The sequence below is a fragment of the Ambystoma mexicanum genome, chromosome 14 (genome assembly GCF_040938575.1).
Source record: "Ambystoma mexicanum isolate Mex_15411 chromosome 14, UKY_AmexF1_1, whole genome shotgun sequence".
Classification (NCBI taxonomy): domain Eukaryota; kingdom Metazoa; phylum Chordata; class Amphibia; order Caudata; family Ambystomatidae; genus Ambystoma; species Ambystoma mexicanum.
This window is the reverse complement of record NC_090940.1, coordinates 420241447-420262247: the sequence shown is the minus strand read 5'-3', so window position 1 is coordinate 420262247 and position 20801 is coordinate 420241447. Positions and strand designations below refer to the sequence as shown.

The window sequence follows — 20801 nt, the reverse complement described above, 5'->3', positions numbered from 1 at the left end:
CAGCAAACAATTTTCATGGGCAATTGGGGCAAAGGGGGCAGGGTACTAGATGGAAAACGTACCCCTGTACTCCTGCAAGGCTGTCCGTGACCCCTGAGGAAAAAATGATGGGTCATGCAACGTTCAGGCACCACAAAAACAAAAATAAACGTGCACGCGACCCCACAGTAGCCCATGTGCGTGGAATTAACGTCCTGCAGTATGCTGTGGCACCCAGAAACACATAAATTGCATACATGTGGAACACGCAGGCTACTATGACCTCAAAAATGGGGTACGCGACACACAGGGGCAACCACAGTGGGGAAACTACATGCGCGATTCACCGTCTGCCTTGAAAAATTATGAAAAAACCACGCGCGTGTGCGCATCGGCAACTCACCCGCCAAAACAAGAAGTAAGCACTGACGCAGTTAACAGTTACGCACTGCAACCGCAGTGAAGTAATCGCATGTGAACCCACAAAAGAGCAGAATCTCACATGTCCGGTCCTCACGAAAAGCACATACAGCACCCTGGTGTCCTACGCAGACCTTTAACCCGTACTGAAAGGCAACGCCCCCGTGCGTCACGTCACCTACCTGCTTATGCGCTAAGGGCCTTTCCTCTGATTCCATGCTAATGTGCTGTTTCCGCATGTGCGGAGTCACTCTGCATCCGGCTGGCCACGTGAAAACACATGGAAGACCCACGCTCCTGCCCACAAAGCCATTTACCTGCCCCCAACCCCACGAGATGCTTCCTACAAGCCATCTGCTGCTCCCAGCCCACTCTGTGTGCCTGCTGCCTACGTGCCCTGCAATTTGGTGCCTGCACAGAAGCCCTTGCCAGAGATGCTGTTGCTGAGACCACCTCTGCTGACACAGAAGACTCCCGACTGCTGTTCCATCGCTCCACAGCCCAGCCCTAGGACCCAGTTGCCCACCCACACCTGCCTCGGGGGTTGCAATGTCAGACCAAGCAACATCTGGGGCAAGTGGCAACCCCCCGGCAGAGAGGCAGAGGGCTGCCATCTTCACTCTCAACAAAGTTGGCATCCTGGTAGAGCAAGTCCTGGGGCATTATGATGCCCTCTTCCCTGGTCCATCGCGACTCGACAAGGAAAGACGGAGTAGGATCTGGGCAGACATCGTGGGTGCCATCAAAACGTACATGTGGCATGCCAGACATGTGGCCAAGGTGCACACTTCAGCAGGCAGCTCACACCACAGGGGACCCCCCCCAACACCCCTGACCATACCCTGCAGGCAGCCCATCACCCGTAACCATACTCCGCGGGCATCCCACACCACAGGGGACCCCCCAACACCCCTGACCATACCCTGCAGGCAGCCCACACCACAGGGGACCCCCAACACCTGTGATCATACCCCGCAGGCAGCCCACACCACAAGGGATCCCCCATCATCCGTGACCATGCCCCGCAAGCAGCCCACACCACAGGGGACTGCCCAACAACTGCGACCATGCCCTGCAGGCAGCCCACACCACAAGGGACCGCCAACACCCCTGACCATACCCTGCAGGCAGGACATCACCGTTACCATACCCCGCAGGCAGCTCACACCACAGGGCACCCCCCAAACCCCTGACCATACCTGCAGGCAGCCCACACCACAAGGGACCCCCCAAACACCCATGACCATACCCTGCAGGCAGCCCACACCACAAGGGACCATCCAACAGCTATGACCATGCCCTGCAGGCAGCCCACACCACAGGGGACCGCCCAACAGCCGTGACCATGCCCTGAGGCAGCCCATGCCACATGGGACCCCCACAACACCCGTCACCACACTTGCAGCCCTTTCCACAAGATTTGGCTGGTTTGAGCGGGGTACGGGATATCGCGGGGGTACGTGAAGCCCTTTTCACACGATTTGACTGACTCGAGTGGGGTGCAGGATTTTGCGGAGATACGCGGGTCGATTTTCATGCGATTTGACTGCCGCGAGCAGGGTACGCTCTGATTTTTCATGCAATTACGATGGAGGGGGCTGTGTGCTTGCTCCAAGGATAGCACAGGACCTTTGCGCCGTATTGGACATTTCACTGCCTTTTTCCTCCGCAAGGGGCGGTATTGGGGGCGTAACTGGAGCTGCTGGAGGTTCGCCGCGCCACGGCTGGTAATGGTGCGGGAAATCCATGAATATGCGGTGCGCGGAAATGCTGTTTTGCGCTCGTGGCTGGCACACATTCTCTCTCTGCGCTTGCGCTGCTTCTGTACTGGATTCTATGAATTGGGCCCTTAATTTCCTGCCAATCATAATACAGCTTCAATATCCATTCTTTCCTACAACAAAGGAAGATCTCTATAAATGCCATTTAGATAATTATCCTGCTTCCTAATTGATTATGCCAAACTCCCACACACTAAACCTCTATGCGATTTCCTCTCTCTTCATTGCTAAAAAACCTAAACTGTATCACTAATAACTCTTTGCTATTCTTGTACAAATAATAACCCCTACTCCCATTCGACCTACGTGACTACTAGTCAGTTCTCAAGTAGTCCCGGCCAGCGTTCTTCTATCGTGTGCGATCGACATTGATCTCCACAAGACCTGGCGGGGGAACGATGTCCTTATATTAAAAAATGTAAATTCGAAAACCCTCACGTATGGAATTATACAAATGGGTGATCGCGCCAGACTAGCGCCCTACTTACATTTACTTAAGCATGTCAGTGTCCGTGTGGACTGCAAGGCATCCTACCGGCGAAACCGGCTGGGTGCCCCACATCCGTTGTTTATACTTCCTGTTGTCATAGTAATTCCCAGAATGTGGCTGGGCAGTTCGCCTTAATGGCCATGGTCATCTTTGCCTAGTTTACGGCTTCTTTGACATCTGGCGCACAGGGCTCCATATGCAGGTTTCTTATTCTATGGGGCTTCTGACGGTGTGGGTATTTTTTGATATCCAGTTCTGTCTGTTCACCATCATTCTGCTTAATTCTATTAAACCCCAATTCTGAATGCATTCAGTCAGCTTTAATAGATTATCTATACTCACTGTCTCTCACCTCTTTATCAACACTATGTGGCAATCTGTCAAGCTTTAATTACCTCCATATGCATAGAGCCCTCTCTATTCCCACATCCAAAAACGTATACCTACGCGGGCCCTGTGTGATAAAGCGCCTGCAAGCATAGGTTTGTATTACAACAGTGTCCCTTCAGCACGACAGGTCTCTGCTGGCCTGATCATGGACATTTCTTATTTATATTTCATGTGCATAACCACTGCTGTGTTTCATAACTCGACTTGGCCTGAGAGGGTCTTACTCTTTGGATCAGAGATTATTCCCAGCAGCTCATCCCACTGTGAGCACCCATGTATTATCATAAATGGATACACTCATTCAATATGCCGTTCCATTATGGTTCATTGATGCCCTTACACTGATACATCATATTCAGGCAATACATCTAGTATAATTTAACTAATGAATTATAATATTCTCATCTCCCGGGACCACAATCCGTTCACATTCTTAATCCCTGCTGTCACTAGTCCTGTGAACACCAGGTGGCTACAAGCCACGTTAATAGACCCTCCCAGAGGTCTCAACTTCGTATCATTATATTTTCGATAAATCATTCTCCATGCATTCATAGCCGCACTGGCTTTAAAATTCATTACCTCTCCCAGGTTGTAGACCTGTTCACAATCTATACAGTTGGTCGATTAATTCCCAAAACAGTACCATGTACGGCTTAATCAATTAGCGGGGACACCAATTCTAAACCTCCATCATCTCCTCACTGTCATTAAACCCAACCATTCTTTTTCATATAGAAAACAGGATAAATCCTTTTTTGCAGTGTTCTTTCCTCTCAGGGTCAATGATTCTAATGCTTCTATCCACGCTGACTCTCTCTGTTGCAGTTTCTTTCCTGTAGGTCCCCACTTGTACTAGGTATTATTACCTGTTCAAGGATCACATATTGTAGTTGTGCTATGTTGTATTTTGCTCCAAGAAAGTGTAGAGCCACTGATGACTTTAGGTTTCTGAGTCTAATGTTGGACCTGTGCTCCATCCAGCATGTCTTGGCTTTGCGTGTTGTCATCCCTATGTAAAATAAACTGCAGGGACATTTCAGGTCATATACCAAGTTGGAGCAGTCACAGGTACTTGAGTGTTTTAATGGGATTTTTTTGCCTGAATAGGGATGTGTGATTGTGTCACCCTTTAAGATGTTACCACAATGTTGGCAACTATAACACCGTTGTGTCCCTGTATATTTAGACTTGGACGTTCCTTTTTGTTTAAACCCTGTACAAGAATGTTTCTTAGTGCAGAGCTTCTCTTATAGGCAAAAACTGGTGGATTCTGGATCATTTTTCTAGAGTCTGGTCTAATTTCAAGATCTCGCAGGCTTTGTACCTAGTAAGTTGTAACATAGACTAGTGCAGGGTTCTCTTTTGCCAATTTAGACTTCAATAGGTCCTCTTTAGGGATGCCTTCAACTTTGCTTGATACCGCCTCTATTAGTTCCGGATTGTATGTTCTCTGTACACATTTTTCTCTCAAGGCAATTGCCTGCTTCTTGTAATCTACAACAGATGAGATGTTCCGTCGGTTACGCATGAATTGGCAAGCGAAACACTATCCAGCGTCCGCTTCGGATGGAAGCTAGTGGCAAGCAACAGGGTATTCCTATCCGTTGATTTGGTGAAAATATTAGTTTTCAGTATATTATCCTCGTAGTATACCTCCACGTCTGAAATTTGAACACTGATCAAGCTGTACTTCGATGTACATTTGTGGGTGCATATTGTCCATCATTTCAAAGACATTCTCCAATTCATTCTAGGGACCTCTCCATATTCCAAACACATCATCAATATACCTTGCATATAGCCATAAGTGTTTATTCCATCTTTCTGACCATAACACATTCTGTTTTCAAATGCAAATTTTCATACCTGGGGACCATAGCTGCCCCCATTCTTGTACCAGAGTGCTGTAGTAAATACCTGTCCCCAAACTTAAAAAGGTTTTTGGTTAGCACTAATTTTAGCAGTGTTAATAGAAATACCTTATCTGCCTTGCATGTGTATGTTGAAAGTAAGAGCCGCTCCATAGCATCTATCCCTGCTTCGTATAGGTCCCCAACCTTTAATGTGTAATGAACAAAATTTCCAGATCAAATGAAATGGTGAGCAACATACATTCTTCGAGGGAGCAGATCGGGGCTCAGTGGAGGACAAATGATTGCAACACAAATTAGACATGTAATACACTTAAGACTGCTTATAGAACATTTTAATTTACAGTACTTAATAGTTAGCTAGACCACATGCAATTCTAGTCAAATGAATGTGCAAGGCCTTTAACTTCATTTGACATTAAGTGGTTGTTTACAGGAGATGTTGATGAAATTGAGAGGTCAGTCGTATATTTTTAGATGAGTAGAACCAATCAAGTTGTTAGAAAATATAGTACAAAATATAGTAAGACTACATTAAGAAATGTAGCGCAAACGTTTGGACAGTAAAACTGGTCACAAATGGAGCACTGATTTTCAAGTGACTTTGGGATTCTTTAAGACTGATGTGTGAGAAAAACCTTATGCTAGGTGTGCGCAAACCACTCTGCAATATAGATGAACAACCAGTACAATGAGGTGTGCTGCAGTGGTGAGGAAGGGTAGGTGACTTCTCACCATCACCTATAACAAAGTAAATGTATAGAAGAATATCCTCACATACCGCGCTCACTTCCAAATACGATAAACCAGTTTTGTCATAAATGTGCCAAATGGCTAAGTTTATTAGGGATTCAAACCACTCCGTGAGTCGTTAGATTGGCCCTATAATTAACTCCAGGTACTGTTTGCACCTGTAAATTGTTTAACCAATTTGGATAAAACAGAAACAATTAGCAACTTTTGTATCCATCAGATAACTGATTATGCATATAATGTATAATCACAAGATTAGTTTGCTGCAGTGGTACTGGAATGAGTGTAACATGGGCAATTTCCAAAGAGACTCAGGTAGTTCTAACAAATCGTGATTTAACATAGCATAGTAAAACCCCAAATTAGTTTGTTGCAGTAGTACTCTAGTGAGTGTAACATTGGCAATTTCCATGAAATTCTCAGTAGGTCATAATGAATCGTGGTTTGACATAGCATTGAAAGTCGCCAACATGTGTTTCAACCCTCTAGGGTCGTCTTCAGGATGCATAAGTATTGCTATGACACTACAGACAAATAATGGCATAGTCATAAATTCAATCATTTTGCAATGGTACAAAAACAATTATAAAAATTCATGGACACACCGGAGGGAAAATCGGAGGAAATCAAAAAGAGAGGGAAACTTGTATTAGTTGATGTTTTCTGAGACCACCTTAAATTGCATCTCATGCTGTGATAGCATTACCTTAACTCGTGAGATGATTCAACCGCTAGCAGTTATAAATTTAGACTTCTATAGTCATTCATTACATTGCAAACGCTAAGGCGAGAAAGTAAGTCCTGTGCGTGTCAACCTGCATAGTGCACTAAAAAAGGGGACACTTGGAAAAAACAAAAACGTGCTTTAACCCAAGCCACAGAGAACATTAGTGTAATTTTCGTAAGAGTTTGTGGTAGTTACCTGCACAGTTCAGAAAAGAGGAGAGATTTGGGTTGTGATCAACTTGGTAACACTTTTTCCGAGAACAGGGTGTGATTCCTTGGTTAGTGGGAAACCTACACGCCTGAAATGTGAATAATAAGTGGAAGATATTTAGACAAATTAAATTGCTGTTTTAAGCGTTAAATTTGGACACCAAGTGCCTCATTATGAGTTTGGAGGCAGTTTGGAGGCAGCCATGCCCTTAATAAGGGCATGGCTGCCTCCAAACTCGGGTCCGGGTCCATGGTCCCTGAATGGGGAAACACCGGGCCATTCCGACTTTGTAGGGCCCAGTATTTCCCCATTCAGGGAACCCGGACCATTCCCATTTGAGCCCCCATAAGGCTCAATGGGAATGGGGTGGGAGCTAACAAACTATAGTTTGAAATTAAATATGAAATTAAAAAAATTTAATATGATGAAAACAAAAATGATGGTGCTCATGAAAAGGGTGAAACCTTGTAGCTAGTTTTAAATGAATGTAGAGATGAGGGGCCAGTCTCATTTTTATTTGACCCTCCTCTTCGTCTGTTGGTGCCCAGCAAGACCCTATCCGGAGTGCTTGGAGTGAGTGTATTGCTCCTAATACTTGATATGTAATCATGTGCTCGTGAATCCACTTTGGTGTGCTGGACCGAGTTGGGCCAATCTATCAAGCATGACTCTGGTGTTCTGATGATTTTGCTATTACGAGTATTACCCCAGTCTGGGTCTATGGATCTGAATTCGGGTCAGCACATCCCAGGAACCACAAAATTATCTATTTCCACTAATTCTCTTATTCCCCATCTGCCCGATTCGGCCATAAGTGTGATTCTTAAAGGGGCCCTGGCCTACTGTTCCCTGGGCTGGGCTTGCCTGTTGTCCTGTCTCCCTTCTCTGGATAAAACCTAGGAAGGGGTAGCTGGTGCTCGAACTCAGGGTCTGGATCAAGGATGGACCCCTACACTGAGTACACAGAATTGTCAGAGATGTAGTCGGGGTCTTGTTTTTGGACCCTGCTAAGCCTTGGGACCACTGTGCGGTTCTAAAGGGAACCCCAAAGTCTATTTCCGCTGGAGCTGCCCTCCAAACATTTACGGGGTCCCCAGCCCCATAGGCCACCTCACCTCTGGCTCCCACTGCCAATTAGGGCACCATGTCATACTACTAACCTGGGTGGCTTTCACCTACCACACAATATAGCACTAGAGTGTGAGTTCTAATGCTTCATCATGCACTACAGCAGCAACCTGTAGGTACACTGTTCACCCAATTCACATTGCTGATTGGATGTGTGATGTCTTGAGAAAAGAAAGGCTCTGAGACATGGCTGTGTGGTATGAAATGCACTGCTCTCCTGGCTCATTTATTCCTTCTTACCTTACCATCTCAAACTGTATTTCACTGAATGCAGTGCTAAGGGAGGGACATTTTTAATATCTTCCTTGTTAACCCTTGCAAGTAAGAATAGCTGCAGAGCGTGCAGGGATTTGCCCATGCTCTTCACCTGCCAGTATTTCAGTCTACCTGCTGTTGGAATTTGCATCACTGCTTTTCTAGCAAGACACTTCTCTGCCCCTGCTTTTTCCTATTTCATAGATAATGTATTCTCATTTTAAACTGAGCATGAAAAAGAAGAGTGGAAATTCCTAGGATGGAAAAACAGGGTCATCTATATTTGTGCAAATATTAGGAGTTTTTTCATGTGTCCTTTTAGTTGAAACGATGGTAAGTATAAAATGCATATTTATTTCGTTAGACATTTTAATCTGACAACGGCCTTTGTTCACGCCACAAAGCATCTGCCTATAAACACCATCAATACACTGCACACATCCCTATGGAAGGAATGGATTTTAGACAGTTCTTTCAGGCCCACTGCCATTTGCTGGTTTATCTGTATTAACACCCCCTGTACCCAGCAATGGCATCTAATATCCCCACCAGCCCCTAAGTTGATGCCGTACTCCCATAGTGTCCCATCTCACCGTCTCAGACTGTGGATGGGTGCAATGCTGCCACAGCCATTCCAGCCAGCATCATTAGCCCTGCAATTGCTAGGAAACGAGTCTCAAACTCTTATGCCCTCATGACAGTGCTGAGTATTTACCCTCTAGCTGCAGTGCCTGCAATCTCTTTTCCTGTACACGTCAAATATACATCCGTGGCCTAACACAAAATAGGGCCCCTTGCAAAACGAGGTGCTGGGCCACTGCCAGCATCCAAAGACATGCAGACATTGGGTGAATGTGCAGGACCCTGAACGGCATAGGTCCCCGCACTGCAGAGGCTACAGGCACGCCCGTTACCCTTCTACCTTATGCAGCTTCTGGGAGGAATCACGATGGCCTCTGGATTGGATTTCATGCCCCTCACTTTTTTAATTTTGAGGAGAAGAAAGATATGATCTGTGAGTTCTACTTATGCAATGCTATTGTAAACCCATCAATGTGTACAGATTTAAAATGAGTTGAGGGGTCTGCAAGCCTTAAGGAATGTTTTTTTGTTTTTTTGTAGGTTCATATAGGCTATCTTCCAAACAAGCAAGTGCTTGGTCTCAGCAAGCTGGCCCGGTAAGTGTGGCGTGGGAATGCTGTACGTGCATGGTTTGCCTTCTCTTGGAATGTTATATATTAATTCAATAGCCAGCAATATGCTGTGGGTATGTGAAGCATTGAACCAATGTACACTAAAAAGCAATTCAAGCTTTTCAGCACATTTTTGTTTTGATGTGTGATGTAGATACAGTATGACCTGTTGCTAATTTAAAAAAACAGCAGACTAAGGTGTAAACCCGATTTGTCTGTATCCCAGGCAACTATCATTTTTAGACGCAAGCGTCAAATATCTGCTAATGTATTTGTTCAAGCCTCGACAACCAACTCTTAGAATTTGGGCTTCAGCCAAGGTACTATGGGGGAAATGTCCTCACCCCATTCTAATATTTCTTTGTCCAAAATGCATTTCTGTAAGGCCTTGCCTAAGCAACCTAATGCAAAAGATGCAGTGCGCTGTGCAGTTATAGGGGAAGACTTTTAAAAAAGCTGCTATGATTACCTATGACATACTGCTGACTGGAGATTCAGAAAGACGTTACTATGAGAAACTCTGACTTACTCCCACTATGAGTAAGTATGACTTACTCACGTCTCACTAAGAGTAATTCGGGCATATGTCAAGTCGTGGGGTAGATGAAAGCGCTGATTGAAGTTGCAATGGAGCCTTGTCTGGTCAAGAATGGCTTCCTCCTTAATAAATGTACAATACAAAGAAGTGAACTTTAAAATCATCTTTTAATGATGCTTCACCCCTAAGGAACAAACCTGGATATTTCCAAATATATACCCTGGCTGCTGAGGAATGCTGGGGGAAAGGATACATGCTGCCACTTATACCCTGGACTTGCACCAACATTGGCCAATCATAGGATCTTGTGCTAAAAAAAACAGTGTGCTTTAGTCAAATCAGTATAGAGATCCAAAAGTGGTATTTCTGGAATTCCCAATAAGAGAGTTTAAGTCCAGCAAGAGTACTTTCCTTTCACTGCTATTCTGATGAGTGAGTGTATGCTAGTTACATTCTGGAGAAACTAGAACCTCCAAGCAACTGGACTTGGTGGGCCAAAGATTGGGACATCTAAATGTTTGCGTGAATAATTAGTTCCAAGACCACCTAGCACAATTTACTGAAATGTGGGGAATCTTATTTTGTTTTTTGACAAAAGAAATCTTGAATTAATTTGCTCTGCCCACAAAAAAATGCTCCTAGACAGGTCAATGTCTTAAAAGAATGTAGTATTTAGGAAATAGAGATGATTAACTTATGCTATCACTTTCGCTATGGCTTATTATGTACTATGAGCAAACATGCTAGGACAGCACTTGTCGGCATTGGAGAAAGGTAGGGTTAGGCGGACAATGTTAAAACTTTGGTTTAAAGGACAGAGTCCATTCCATTTACCTTTGATCATTACAGTGGTTGCAATCTGAGCCTAGGCAGCTTACTTGGCAACTTCATCAACGGGTCTTCCCCTCTTCTTCCCTTCAAAAACCCAGCAACTGCCTTGGTCTACCTGGGCCCATGGTTTTGCTGCCATGCTGCAGAAACTGGATGTCAGACCAAGAAAGGTTGCCTTACCACCAGGTGGGTAGTAGCTAGAAAGGAGGGGAGAGGTCCTTTCAGTCAATGGTTATGTATACTGTGTAGAAGGGGCATGTTTGGCCTCAGTGGATGTTAGGTGTGATAGTGCATCACTTCAGCCGATGCACTACCACCTTTTTAAACTCCAGTCAGTGTCCAACATCCAGCAAACTTTATATCCTTCTTCTGGCATTCCACTTGCAGACCTATTGCATTTTAAATGAGGTCCTTAAGGGGCCTTAGTTTCATAGCTTCTTCCTGTTGGAGAAACAAGGGCAGATTCACGTTGTTAAATACCATGGATTTTGGGCCCAGCCCTTACTAACCCTTGACAAATGTTGGGTCTCGCCAATGGGCATTGCCCTTACAGGCAAAAGTCCCAGACGTTACTCTGAAAACAGCACCTGGGCAAGGTAGAGTGAGCCCTTGGAATATTCTCAGACCCCTTGCACTCTCATCCTTCACGGCATACAAAGAAAAGGCAAATTGGGGCCTGTGCTGGCCAATGCAGGGGAGCTCTATCTCCTCAAAACCAAATGTCCCTGCCTCCCACAACATTTAACACAGTACATAGGGAAATGAAGGCTGCAGAGTGTACATGTACACTGTTTGAAGATGCCAGTGGGCAAAGTGTGGGGTGGAGGATATTGGACAAGTGGGAGCAGTGGGTAGGGTTGTGGGGTGGTGAAAGACACTCTTCATTACATACATACCATGCCCATTTAACCTACTGTCCTACAGGACCCAAAGTGATTGCACATCTGAGGCAATAACATAGTGTGCTAGAGCCACATGACCAACGCGTGCAGCTCCTGCTGCCGCCCAGTCCACATGAACTGTTATGTCAAACTCTTTCAGCAGTGCAGAGGTTACGACTATGTTTGTGTAGTAGTGCCACATGGATCACACTATACAACTAATGCCTCTTTGCAGTGCTCATCATGATAGTCGTTTAGTTGAACCCCAAGGATGATCGTATTGAAATCCTTCTTTGGTCCATGGATCATTTCAGTACTGATGTAGTAGACTGACTTTGCAGTTGGTAAATCTGTTTTAGATTCTACTTTAGATTCACATGTCTGTCCTGCCTGCCATAAGTCTCGCTACAATACCAACGATACGATATGATATGATAGGATAAGGCATTTGTAACGCGCCTATACACAAGTGTTTCAAGGCGCGACGAGGCAGGGGGGGAACAAGGGGAGACAGACAACGATCTTACTAGGCCAGGTGTCATTCAGATCGCGCAAGTGCAAGGGTAGAGGGGAAGGGAAAAGTGCATGGGGAAAGGGAGAGGGGAAAGTGCAGTACAGGGTTATTAGCATACAGCATACAGGATAAATAACAAGGGCCAGCTGGTGGCAAGTGCGAGGTAAGTGCAGACAAGTGCTGGGAAGGGGGGCTGTATGGATACAGACACAGTCCCGTAGTGCAGGGGTTGCCGTGGAGGCAGTGCAGGGGAGAGTGGCTGGGCCGAGAACGGTGAATGGCCCAGTTGCAGATTCAGTGCAGTTTCAGTATACTTAAATGTTTTAGATGGTGATGTAAGTCTTTGGTCCAGATTGCTAGAGGGGAACAGTGTTTCACTAGTTTTAAAACTAAAAAGTGATTACATTTAGACTATGGTACTTGAACTTTGGGATAATACTATTGAATAGAGGTTTAGAATGTGCAGTCTTTTTTCTCCTCTTTTTTCTTTATCCATCTTGAGATAATGATGTACTGATCTAATGTATAATGCATGTTTTAAAAACATTGTTGTGTATAAACTGTTATAAAAATAAGTTGTGAAAGGTTTTTTATAAACCAATACACAATAATAAAACAAATTCACATTCTATTCATGGTTCACCTTCTAGTGGGTAATATAGAGTATAGCAACTTCTTTTCTAAACTTTAAGTTAGGCTTCAACAGAGGGAGGCATCCCAGTAATAGACCCATGTATTAGGTGTACTTATAATCCACAATACTCCTTTTAGTCATGGTTTGGAGAGAAAAGGAAAGGACAGCACGACTATGGAGGCCTTCATCCCTTTGATTGGGCTATTTTCTTGACGGCACCAGGGCCAGACCATATGAGAATGGAAATAAACACTGTTGTCAGTGTCTGGGCACCATGGAAAATTATCGATTTAAATATTGCCCATACTGCAAAGATAGGTTCTTGAAGATATACAAAAATAGGTTCTACAACTGATGTCTTCGATGGGACCACAAGGGTAGCAGTCATCATGGCTTTTAGAAAGTTTTAAGTCCAAGAACAACCTGTGCTGGGCATTAGAGATGTAAGCGGCTCTGGAGAGATTGAGTGGACTCCCAAAACAGGATGAGCAGTACTGGTACCGTTTCGATAAAGTTCACTGGTCCCACCTACGAGGTCTCTCACAGCTTTGAGGGGTCCGAAATGAAAGCTGCACACAAAGTTGTCATATTCTCAAAAATCTGCCATTTTATTACACAAAAAGGGGGTGGGATAATACTGCTCTAGTCCTATTCTAAAGAGAAACTTCCCTGCCTAGAAACTAAAGCTAAGGTCTGTCTATGTCAGGATGTCAGTTTTGAAAGAAAGCCATCCTTCTGTCCAAAACGTCCTATTCTGACCCTCGCACTAAAAACAAACAACAAAATGGTGCAAGAAAATGTCTTGACGTTGGCAAAAAGTGTTCAAAACCAAAAGCATAAAGGATGACTTCAACGAAAATGTTCTCCAATGTAAAGACCCTTGGATCGTGCGACTCAAGATCACCTTACTTTCCGCCGGCTGCTGAAAACCACTCTTCTTTTTAGGCCGTCTCTCCCTCTTTCTGCTGTCATTTTTTTTTACATTGATTCCCCTCCAGTAGTCAGTGCCAAGATGCCTTTGGGTGTACGTGCGCTTTATTAAGTTCATAAAAAGAAAAAAAAAGAAATTCCAGAGGTTGTTCCCCTTACCCTGGATTCTTGGATAAACTGGCAAACATTTCTCTTTAGCAAATAGTTCCTTTGTGTCTTCACTGGACTCATAAAGTTCTGGTTTAACCAATAAGTAGTGTGTCTTTAGTATTTATGATACTTTGCAGACCACCTGGTATACTCCCATGCCAGGAATCTTTATACAATTTAATCTGCCTGGTATACTCGCCTGCCAAGACGTATTTATGCCTTTCACAATTCTTTAGTTATCACAGTTCCTTGATTATACCATAGCTGCATATACCGCTATGTGCTTGGTATATCTGTCTATGGTAATATGTATTCAATCTTCTCCCCACATTGGCATCTCATGCATTTATACTTCATTGGGGTTTTCCTTCATACTTTGCCTTGTCTGCATTCTAACATTCTTCTTATTGAGCATTGAATGTATACTTTGTCTTGTCTGCATTCAAACAAACTTAGCCTTAGAACTTTGCCTTGTCTGCATTCAAGCTTTCTTCTTATTGGGTGTTGAATTTGTACTTTGTTTAAATGCAGTCAAAGGCAAAGTACAAACTTTGTGTTCTTGGCAGATAAACTGGTTCCTTCCAGTGTCTCCGATGCTGCGGTGTGATTCCTTCAACCACTTTCTGGTTTGGAGTGTGCGGACGTTCTTCCTGCGTCTTGCATGATTTTGCAGTCCTGCGCCAGCTCTCCTTCTTGGTCCATGCTGGAGAATGCTGTCGTGTCAAGCAGCCCTACCTCCAGCAGCTCCTCTGTGGCTCCCAGTGTGTCCACGCCCTTCTTGCTCGCACGCAGTACTTCTCGCGTCCCAACGGTTCTCTCTGTTTTGCCAGCTCCGTTGGTGTGCCTCGCATTCCTGAGCTTTGGTATGGGCGGCAACGTCTCCTCCTGCACTGCTTGACTTGACAGTGCAGTTGTCGGCTTTAAATGTCCCGTGCACTGAAGGTTTGGAAAAACAACCAGTCTGCATGTTGAACTTTGAGTATCCGTCACTTTGCACAAACTCCCTGTCCTCCTCCTCATCTCAGTACCTGGGTGGTATTGGGAGTTGGAGTCCATAGTTGTCTTGGGGCGTTTAACGTTTGAAAGCTTTTTCTCTTGGATTTCATATAAAGTTACTTCAGAAACAAAAGATGTTATGTGTGAGTTGTGGGTGTTTGGGTGAAAGGTGGAAGCCTAACTGGAACACCAATAGGCCATTAAGAACTCCGGTATCAGATGGTCTTCCACATGGGAAAGGGGGGGATACTGCGTCTTGGACAGTGGAGTCAAAACGTCTCCCTGATAGTTGTCTCCTCTCATGTGATCCTCCCGCAGAAAACCGCTCTCCGGGTCTGGATCAGGAAGCAGCTGCCGTCCCCTGGCCACATGAGACGAGGTCACTGCCAGGGAATTCGTGATGACTCCATTGGATTCATCACACAGCGCTCCTGTGAAGTCACACCTCATCAGTGAGGCCCATAAGAAGGCCTGTGAAAAAACACATGGTAGGCGATAACTTATCAAACGGTGCAAAGAACACGCAGGACAGTGCAAGGAACCTATAAAGACACAACATGACTTTGGCTCTGAAACAGACTTTGGTGCCATAGGCTCCTAAAACTCTGCAGGAGGAACAGACAATCAGCTATCAGCACTGCATCAGAACCAACCCCAAAACAGTAACGCCCATCAGGCACAATATAGTTTCTTAGTGCCACTAAATCAGATGGCGTGGAACAAGGGCTTTGTGCTGAAATACAACATGATGCCAAAAGACCTCAAGGCACTGAATGTCTGCAAGATGCTCAAATAATGTAGGCCACCGAAAGGAGGCACAGCACTGGAAAGGGTTATAGTGCTGAAAAGTGCACATGGGGTACGAAAACGCAGATTTTCAATTAGACCCTGAACCATTGACAATGTACTCGGAAGAAGTATTGCACGTCTCCTTCATGTATGGATTTGGATAAAGACATTTACCAGGAAAAAAGAGTTACCTTCAGAAAACCGGGGAATGTTTGCCTTACAGAAAGTGGCAACAAATATACATCTCCTAACACAGGAAAGGTTAGCTAGGTGAAAGAGGCAAGCAAAGGACGATCAATCATTCACCCATACATAATACCTAGAGTAGGGTACATTTAAGCCATATGCCCACTGCATAGAAGTAAGAGGACTACTTCACAAATGCAGTATGATGCTGGGAATGTCTGATACAGCTACACGCTGAACTCCTCAGGTAATGGAGGAGCCCCACTTTCAACACCAAATGAGGATCAGTTCAGACCCCAATCTTTTATAAATGCTCAATGAATGAGCGATTATCCCACATAAGATACAAATTAAGGTACAGTTTACCAAATAACTTAAATAGGTTGAGAAACAGCGTACACATTTTATGCTCACGCTGCAATAACAAGAATTAAGAATAGAGGCTCCCAAAGTGTGTCGATGTTACCAAGTGTCAGAACAGAGAGGAACTTTAAAAGACTAACCTCGTGTGCATTCTCTTTATCCATGTTCCATCAGGTTCCTCCCCTGTCTCGTGTTGTGGTGTCTGCTTGGTTTACCTCTCAGTAAAAGGACACTGTTTTTAGCTGCCAAACGTCGTAGAAATAGAACGCAGGCATTATGAGAGTGATGAGTAATCTATGTGAAGGCATAGATTCATAGTTGTTTTTTATACAAGATAATTTTATGGTTGCACAAATTAATACATTTTCCACATGGGTTATTGCTCAGTTGTGATTTGTAGTGTTTGTAATTATCATCCATGTATTGAGTTGGGGCTCAGTAAAAATTGTTTTACAAAAAAAGAAAATAGGAGAAGTAGAATGTGGAACTACAGTATCCCCTCTAAAGCACTTTACTTTCAAGATAGCTTCTTTAGTGGCTATCACATATTGCTGGGAAGGTTCATTGAATTACAGACCTTGTCAGTGGAAGATTTCTTTACCATACTCAAAAACAACGTGGTCTTTAGTACACATCCAAGATTATGAACAAAGTTCCTCTAAACATATCATGTAAATCAAGAGATTGGATCACCAGTATTTCTTAGAGAACCACAATCTAATTAGAATACGGATATTGTATTTACTAATGGTAAGCTATTTTGGGAATACAGGGTACTCCTTGTTGCTAAGGGACATTTTTGAAATTCTGGAAGAGTGATACTGCCCCCTGTGTTAATGATTGGCTGCTCAGTTTGTCGCTTCTATCTAGGAGGGAGAAAGTGTCTTTCCATGCTAAAGATCAGCATTATAAGTATGAGGCGATCTGGGATGTGCTTAACGACCTCTATGCCTAGTGTTTCCAATCACCCTCTAAGGTTTATTAAACCCTGCCCTCATCTGCCCCCGTGTGTGGTTCCTTTCTTTTCTCCTCCCCCTTTTTTTCCTTTTCTCCCTCTTTGCCCCTTTCACATTTATTTTTTTATTTTTTCTTCCTTCACGAATAGGATCGTTAAGATGTATTCATGTATGTATTACACTTATGTCTTTAGAAACAATTGTATATTGATTGTCTGTTCGTGTAACTTTTAAAAGAATAAACAATATTGTGAAAAAAAGAAAGGATTCCACATGTACTAAAGCTGTCATGTTTTATATGGTGAGAACAAAACACATCAGAAAGAAAAGCCAATTATTTGTGATAATCCATAAGAAAAGCAGAGATATTAAGATGATAGTGCAATGTACCAAAGAATGCTATGACAAGCTTGCCAACAAGCACTTCTTCAACAAGGCCAACAAAAAAGGACTTATTTTTCTTGCAAAAATGCCTCTTACTGCCATATGTATGCAAGGCAGTAACATGAAGTTCAGTGCACACTTTCACAAAACACTACTGCATTGACACGTTAACAAGAGCAGCTTCATGAGTGGGGGCGGTGGCAAGCAGTACTAAGCAATTTAGTTAACTCTACCCCTATCACAGAGCCGTGACCAGAAGGAAATATGGGTCACAAATCTATACAGAGCATATGAATCAAAAACAGATAGGCAAAAGGTTAAGGTTCCTTACAAGTAATAGTATATTTGAAGCTTGTATTTGTTTGAGTCACATATGTCTAACCCAGCTCCGGGTGGGTGGGTACAGGTAGGTACATATATGGATAGGGTGTGTGTGTGTGTGTGTGTATATATAAATATATCATCTTGTTATGTTATTTTTCATTTGTATAGCGCCTATTAGAATAGGTTATTGCTTTGAAACGCTTTTTGCCTGTCAGATAGGAAAAGGAGGAGTATGATATAACATTTCGATATTTTACAAAGCCTGTCTATTGCTCTGCAGTGGTCAGACTTTGAGCCTTCCACAGTGACTGTACATGTTATATTTGTAGCAGTGGGATGTATCTAATGCACTTGGTGGGAGACAAGTGTAGGTGGGCACAGCAGTACACTTTTCATACTTAAAAATACGTAATCCGCCACTTACCTAAGTGTCTGAATCACCCTGAGTGTGCCGGTATAGGAAAAGGATGTGGTCATGAAAGGCAATATGGTTAGAAGAATAAATACCACACAAGGAAAGTCAGGCTGAAGAATGATGGTGTACAGGTGTTTTAGTTATTGTTTGTAATATATAGATCTTATCTTTACTTGAACCCCAGTAAGCCAGAAGTTTTCTATTTCTTTTTATATAAAAAGGGGAAATCGCATTACACAATATACAACACTAATGGTATTCCTAAGCAGCTGCATTAACAGAAAGTGCATTTTATGTAAAGAAAAATCCTCACTTGAGAGATGGCCTTGCCAGGACTGTCTGAAGGTCTTGTATGCTGTTGATGTTCTGTTCTTGTGCTCCTAATTGATCCATGCAAGTTAGCAGTGTTGAGGGGGCCCAAATGTCTTTTAAACAATGCTACGGATGTCTGGTGTAGCCCAGCATGATAGGAGCAGCGTGAGGAGTCCCTGACGGGGATTCATAGACAGGCCATATATGCAATGAGACACTCTTCGTTGATTGCAGCAGTGGGGACCCCAGGTAAGACCAGGTGGTGACAGTGAAGGAGTGGTGCTTCCCGATTCCATATGTTATTAACGAAATCGGAAATAACGAAAGCATTTTTAATGAAAAATAAATAATGAAAAAATACAATTATTGTTTTTTCTACATTCGGGGTCCCCCAAGCTCCCAGTTTCCCTATGATTGTGAAACCCATTTTATTACCCCACCCTTCTACCCATTTTAACCCCTAGCCCGCCCCCCATATATACTTACCTATAATTTTCTATATTTTTTCGTTATATATGTTTCGGTGAAAAAGTTATGCGTTATTTTCTATTTGTTAATTTCACTGTATACCGTGCTCCCCATCCTCTTGGGGTGTGCCAGCAATTGAGCTTAGCTGCAGAGGTGAGGAAAGGTTTAGCGCCCCTCTGGCAGAAGGCACAGTGTCAACAATGTCCTGGGTCGCAGTGGGGATCTTTGATGTTGCACCCCTCCTGGTAAAGGGTTGCCATGTTGGGCTTTCAGCAATTGATCCCAACTGCGCTCTGCTTGTTCCACTTTCAAAATGTTTTTGTTTTTGTTTGAAGGTTCTCCCAAGCAGTACATGCGCAGGGGGACCCTTCCATTTTTCTTCTGCAGGGGGACAGTTGGCTTTCATGCAAACCTCCACCCTCTGCCTTGAGGATAGCCTTGGCCTGGTCAATGCATCTATTTAACCATGATTCTGATTTGCAGGCCACTGGTTGCTACCCACAACTCCGAATCTCAAGCACCGCCCACAAACCCCTGAACTCTGAGGAACCTGCTATAAAGGAGGGGGAAAGATAAACTGTGAGGAGCCGGCAATATGAACCTCATAATGGACCTCTGGTGACTCAAATGTTAGCTTCATAACCAGCCTGCTCTCCTTAGTAAAAACCGGTGGAGAGCAGCTGGGGCATCCTCTAGGGTTTCTCTCTGATCCGGCGCATCACCATGTACCCAGTCAGAGCCACTATCTACCAGTAGAGAAATAGGTAAGAGTTCCTCTGCCATGTCCAGCGTAGCATGGTTGTTGGGAGTAGGATCAGGTGGCATCTCCAGAGGAACACTTTAAGATTGTAAATCAGGTTTCCTAGGAGTGGGATCTGCACCTGTGGGTGTAGGAACCCACACTAAAGTCTGTTCAATAAAAGGGTTGTGGTAGATTCCAAACTGATCAGTCTGCATCAGTGTCTTCACTGGCTTCCGAGTGGTCTTCTGATGGTCTCGCAATCTCGATAGCTTGAGGAGCTCCCGGAGATTGAGCCAACAAAGGAGTCTTCCTCTCTGGCCTGTCGGCACGGAGTTACTGCTGACTGGTCATCGACCCTTTGAGCGATGCCTCTTCTGTGACTGCTGGTTCTAACTTGACCTCATCCCTGACTGGGAGTAGGTGGTTCTCTTGCAAGGTCTTGATGTTCCTTGGCGTCCTTCCTCTGGAAGTTGGTAGACAGTGCTCCTAATTGATGTTCAATGAGGAACGGCTGGGACTCTCACTTAACCCACAGCTTGTTCCATGCTCTCGTTCTCAGGCTGCAGACTGTGGATCAACACACAATCCCTAAAGCATAAAACCTGAACTTGGCATCGTAGCAACTCTTTTTACCTTTTAATAAAATATATATACATATATTTATAATTCGCCAAAGCCTGCAGGCATCGGGGCGCGGACAGAAACACAACAGGACTGAGAGGTCATAGGGAGGGAATGGGCATGGAACTAGGGAGGGTTCGTTAAGGCTTATTTGAACGGGCCAAGTCAACTGTTTCCTAAATGTCAAGTGGTATTTTTCCGGACGTAGTTTCAGAGGTAGAGCATTCCATGAAAGAGCTGTAAGAACGTCAAATGAGCATCCACACCCTTTGGACATTTTAGCTAGTGGAACCACAATTTGTCCTTGGGTGCAAGAACGAAGATGTCTGGAGAGTACATAGGGTGTTATGCGTTTCTTAAGATATATGGGCGCGTTCCAATATATGCAACGGTGGGCAACAGAGAGGGCCTTGTACATTGGTCTCACAGTTACCAGCAGCCAGTGTAGTTTCCTTCTGGCGCCAAAGATGTGCTCCGTCCTAGGGATGTCAAAATTATCCGAACTGCATCATTTTATGTCATCTGCAGTCTGGTTATGCATCGTTTGTTAGCTCCTGTAAGGAGGAC

At 44.1% G+C, this 20801-nt stretch overlaps 1 protein-coding gene across 1 annotated transcript in view; it reads left to right on the top strand.

The window, feature by feature from the left end:
* Window positions 1–20801, top strand: part of GCH1 (GTP cyclohydrolase 1) — a 578380-nt gene that overhangs the window by 283987 nt on the left and 273592 nt on the right. Inside the window, exon 3 of the mRNA XM_069637593.1 lies at window positions 9130–9185. Within this exon, the coding sequence (XP_069493694.1) occupies window positions 9130–9185 (56 nt within the window). The remainder of the gene's footprint in view (window positions 1–9129; window positions 9186–20801) is intronic.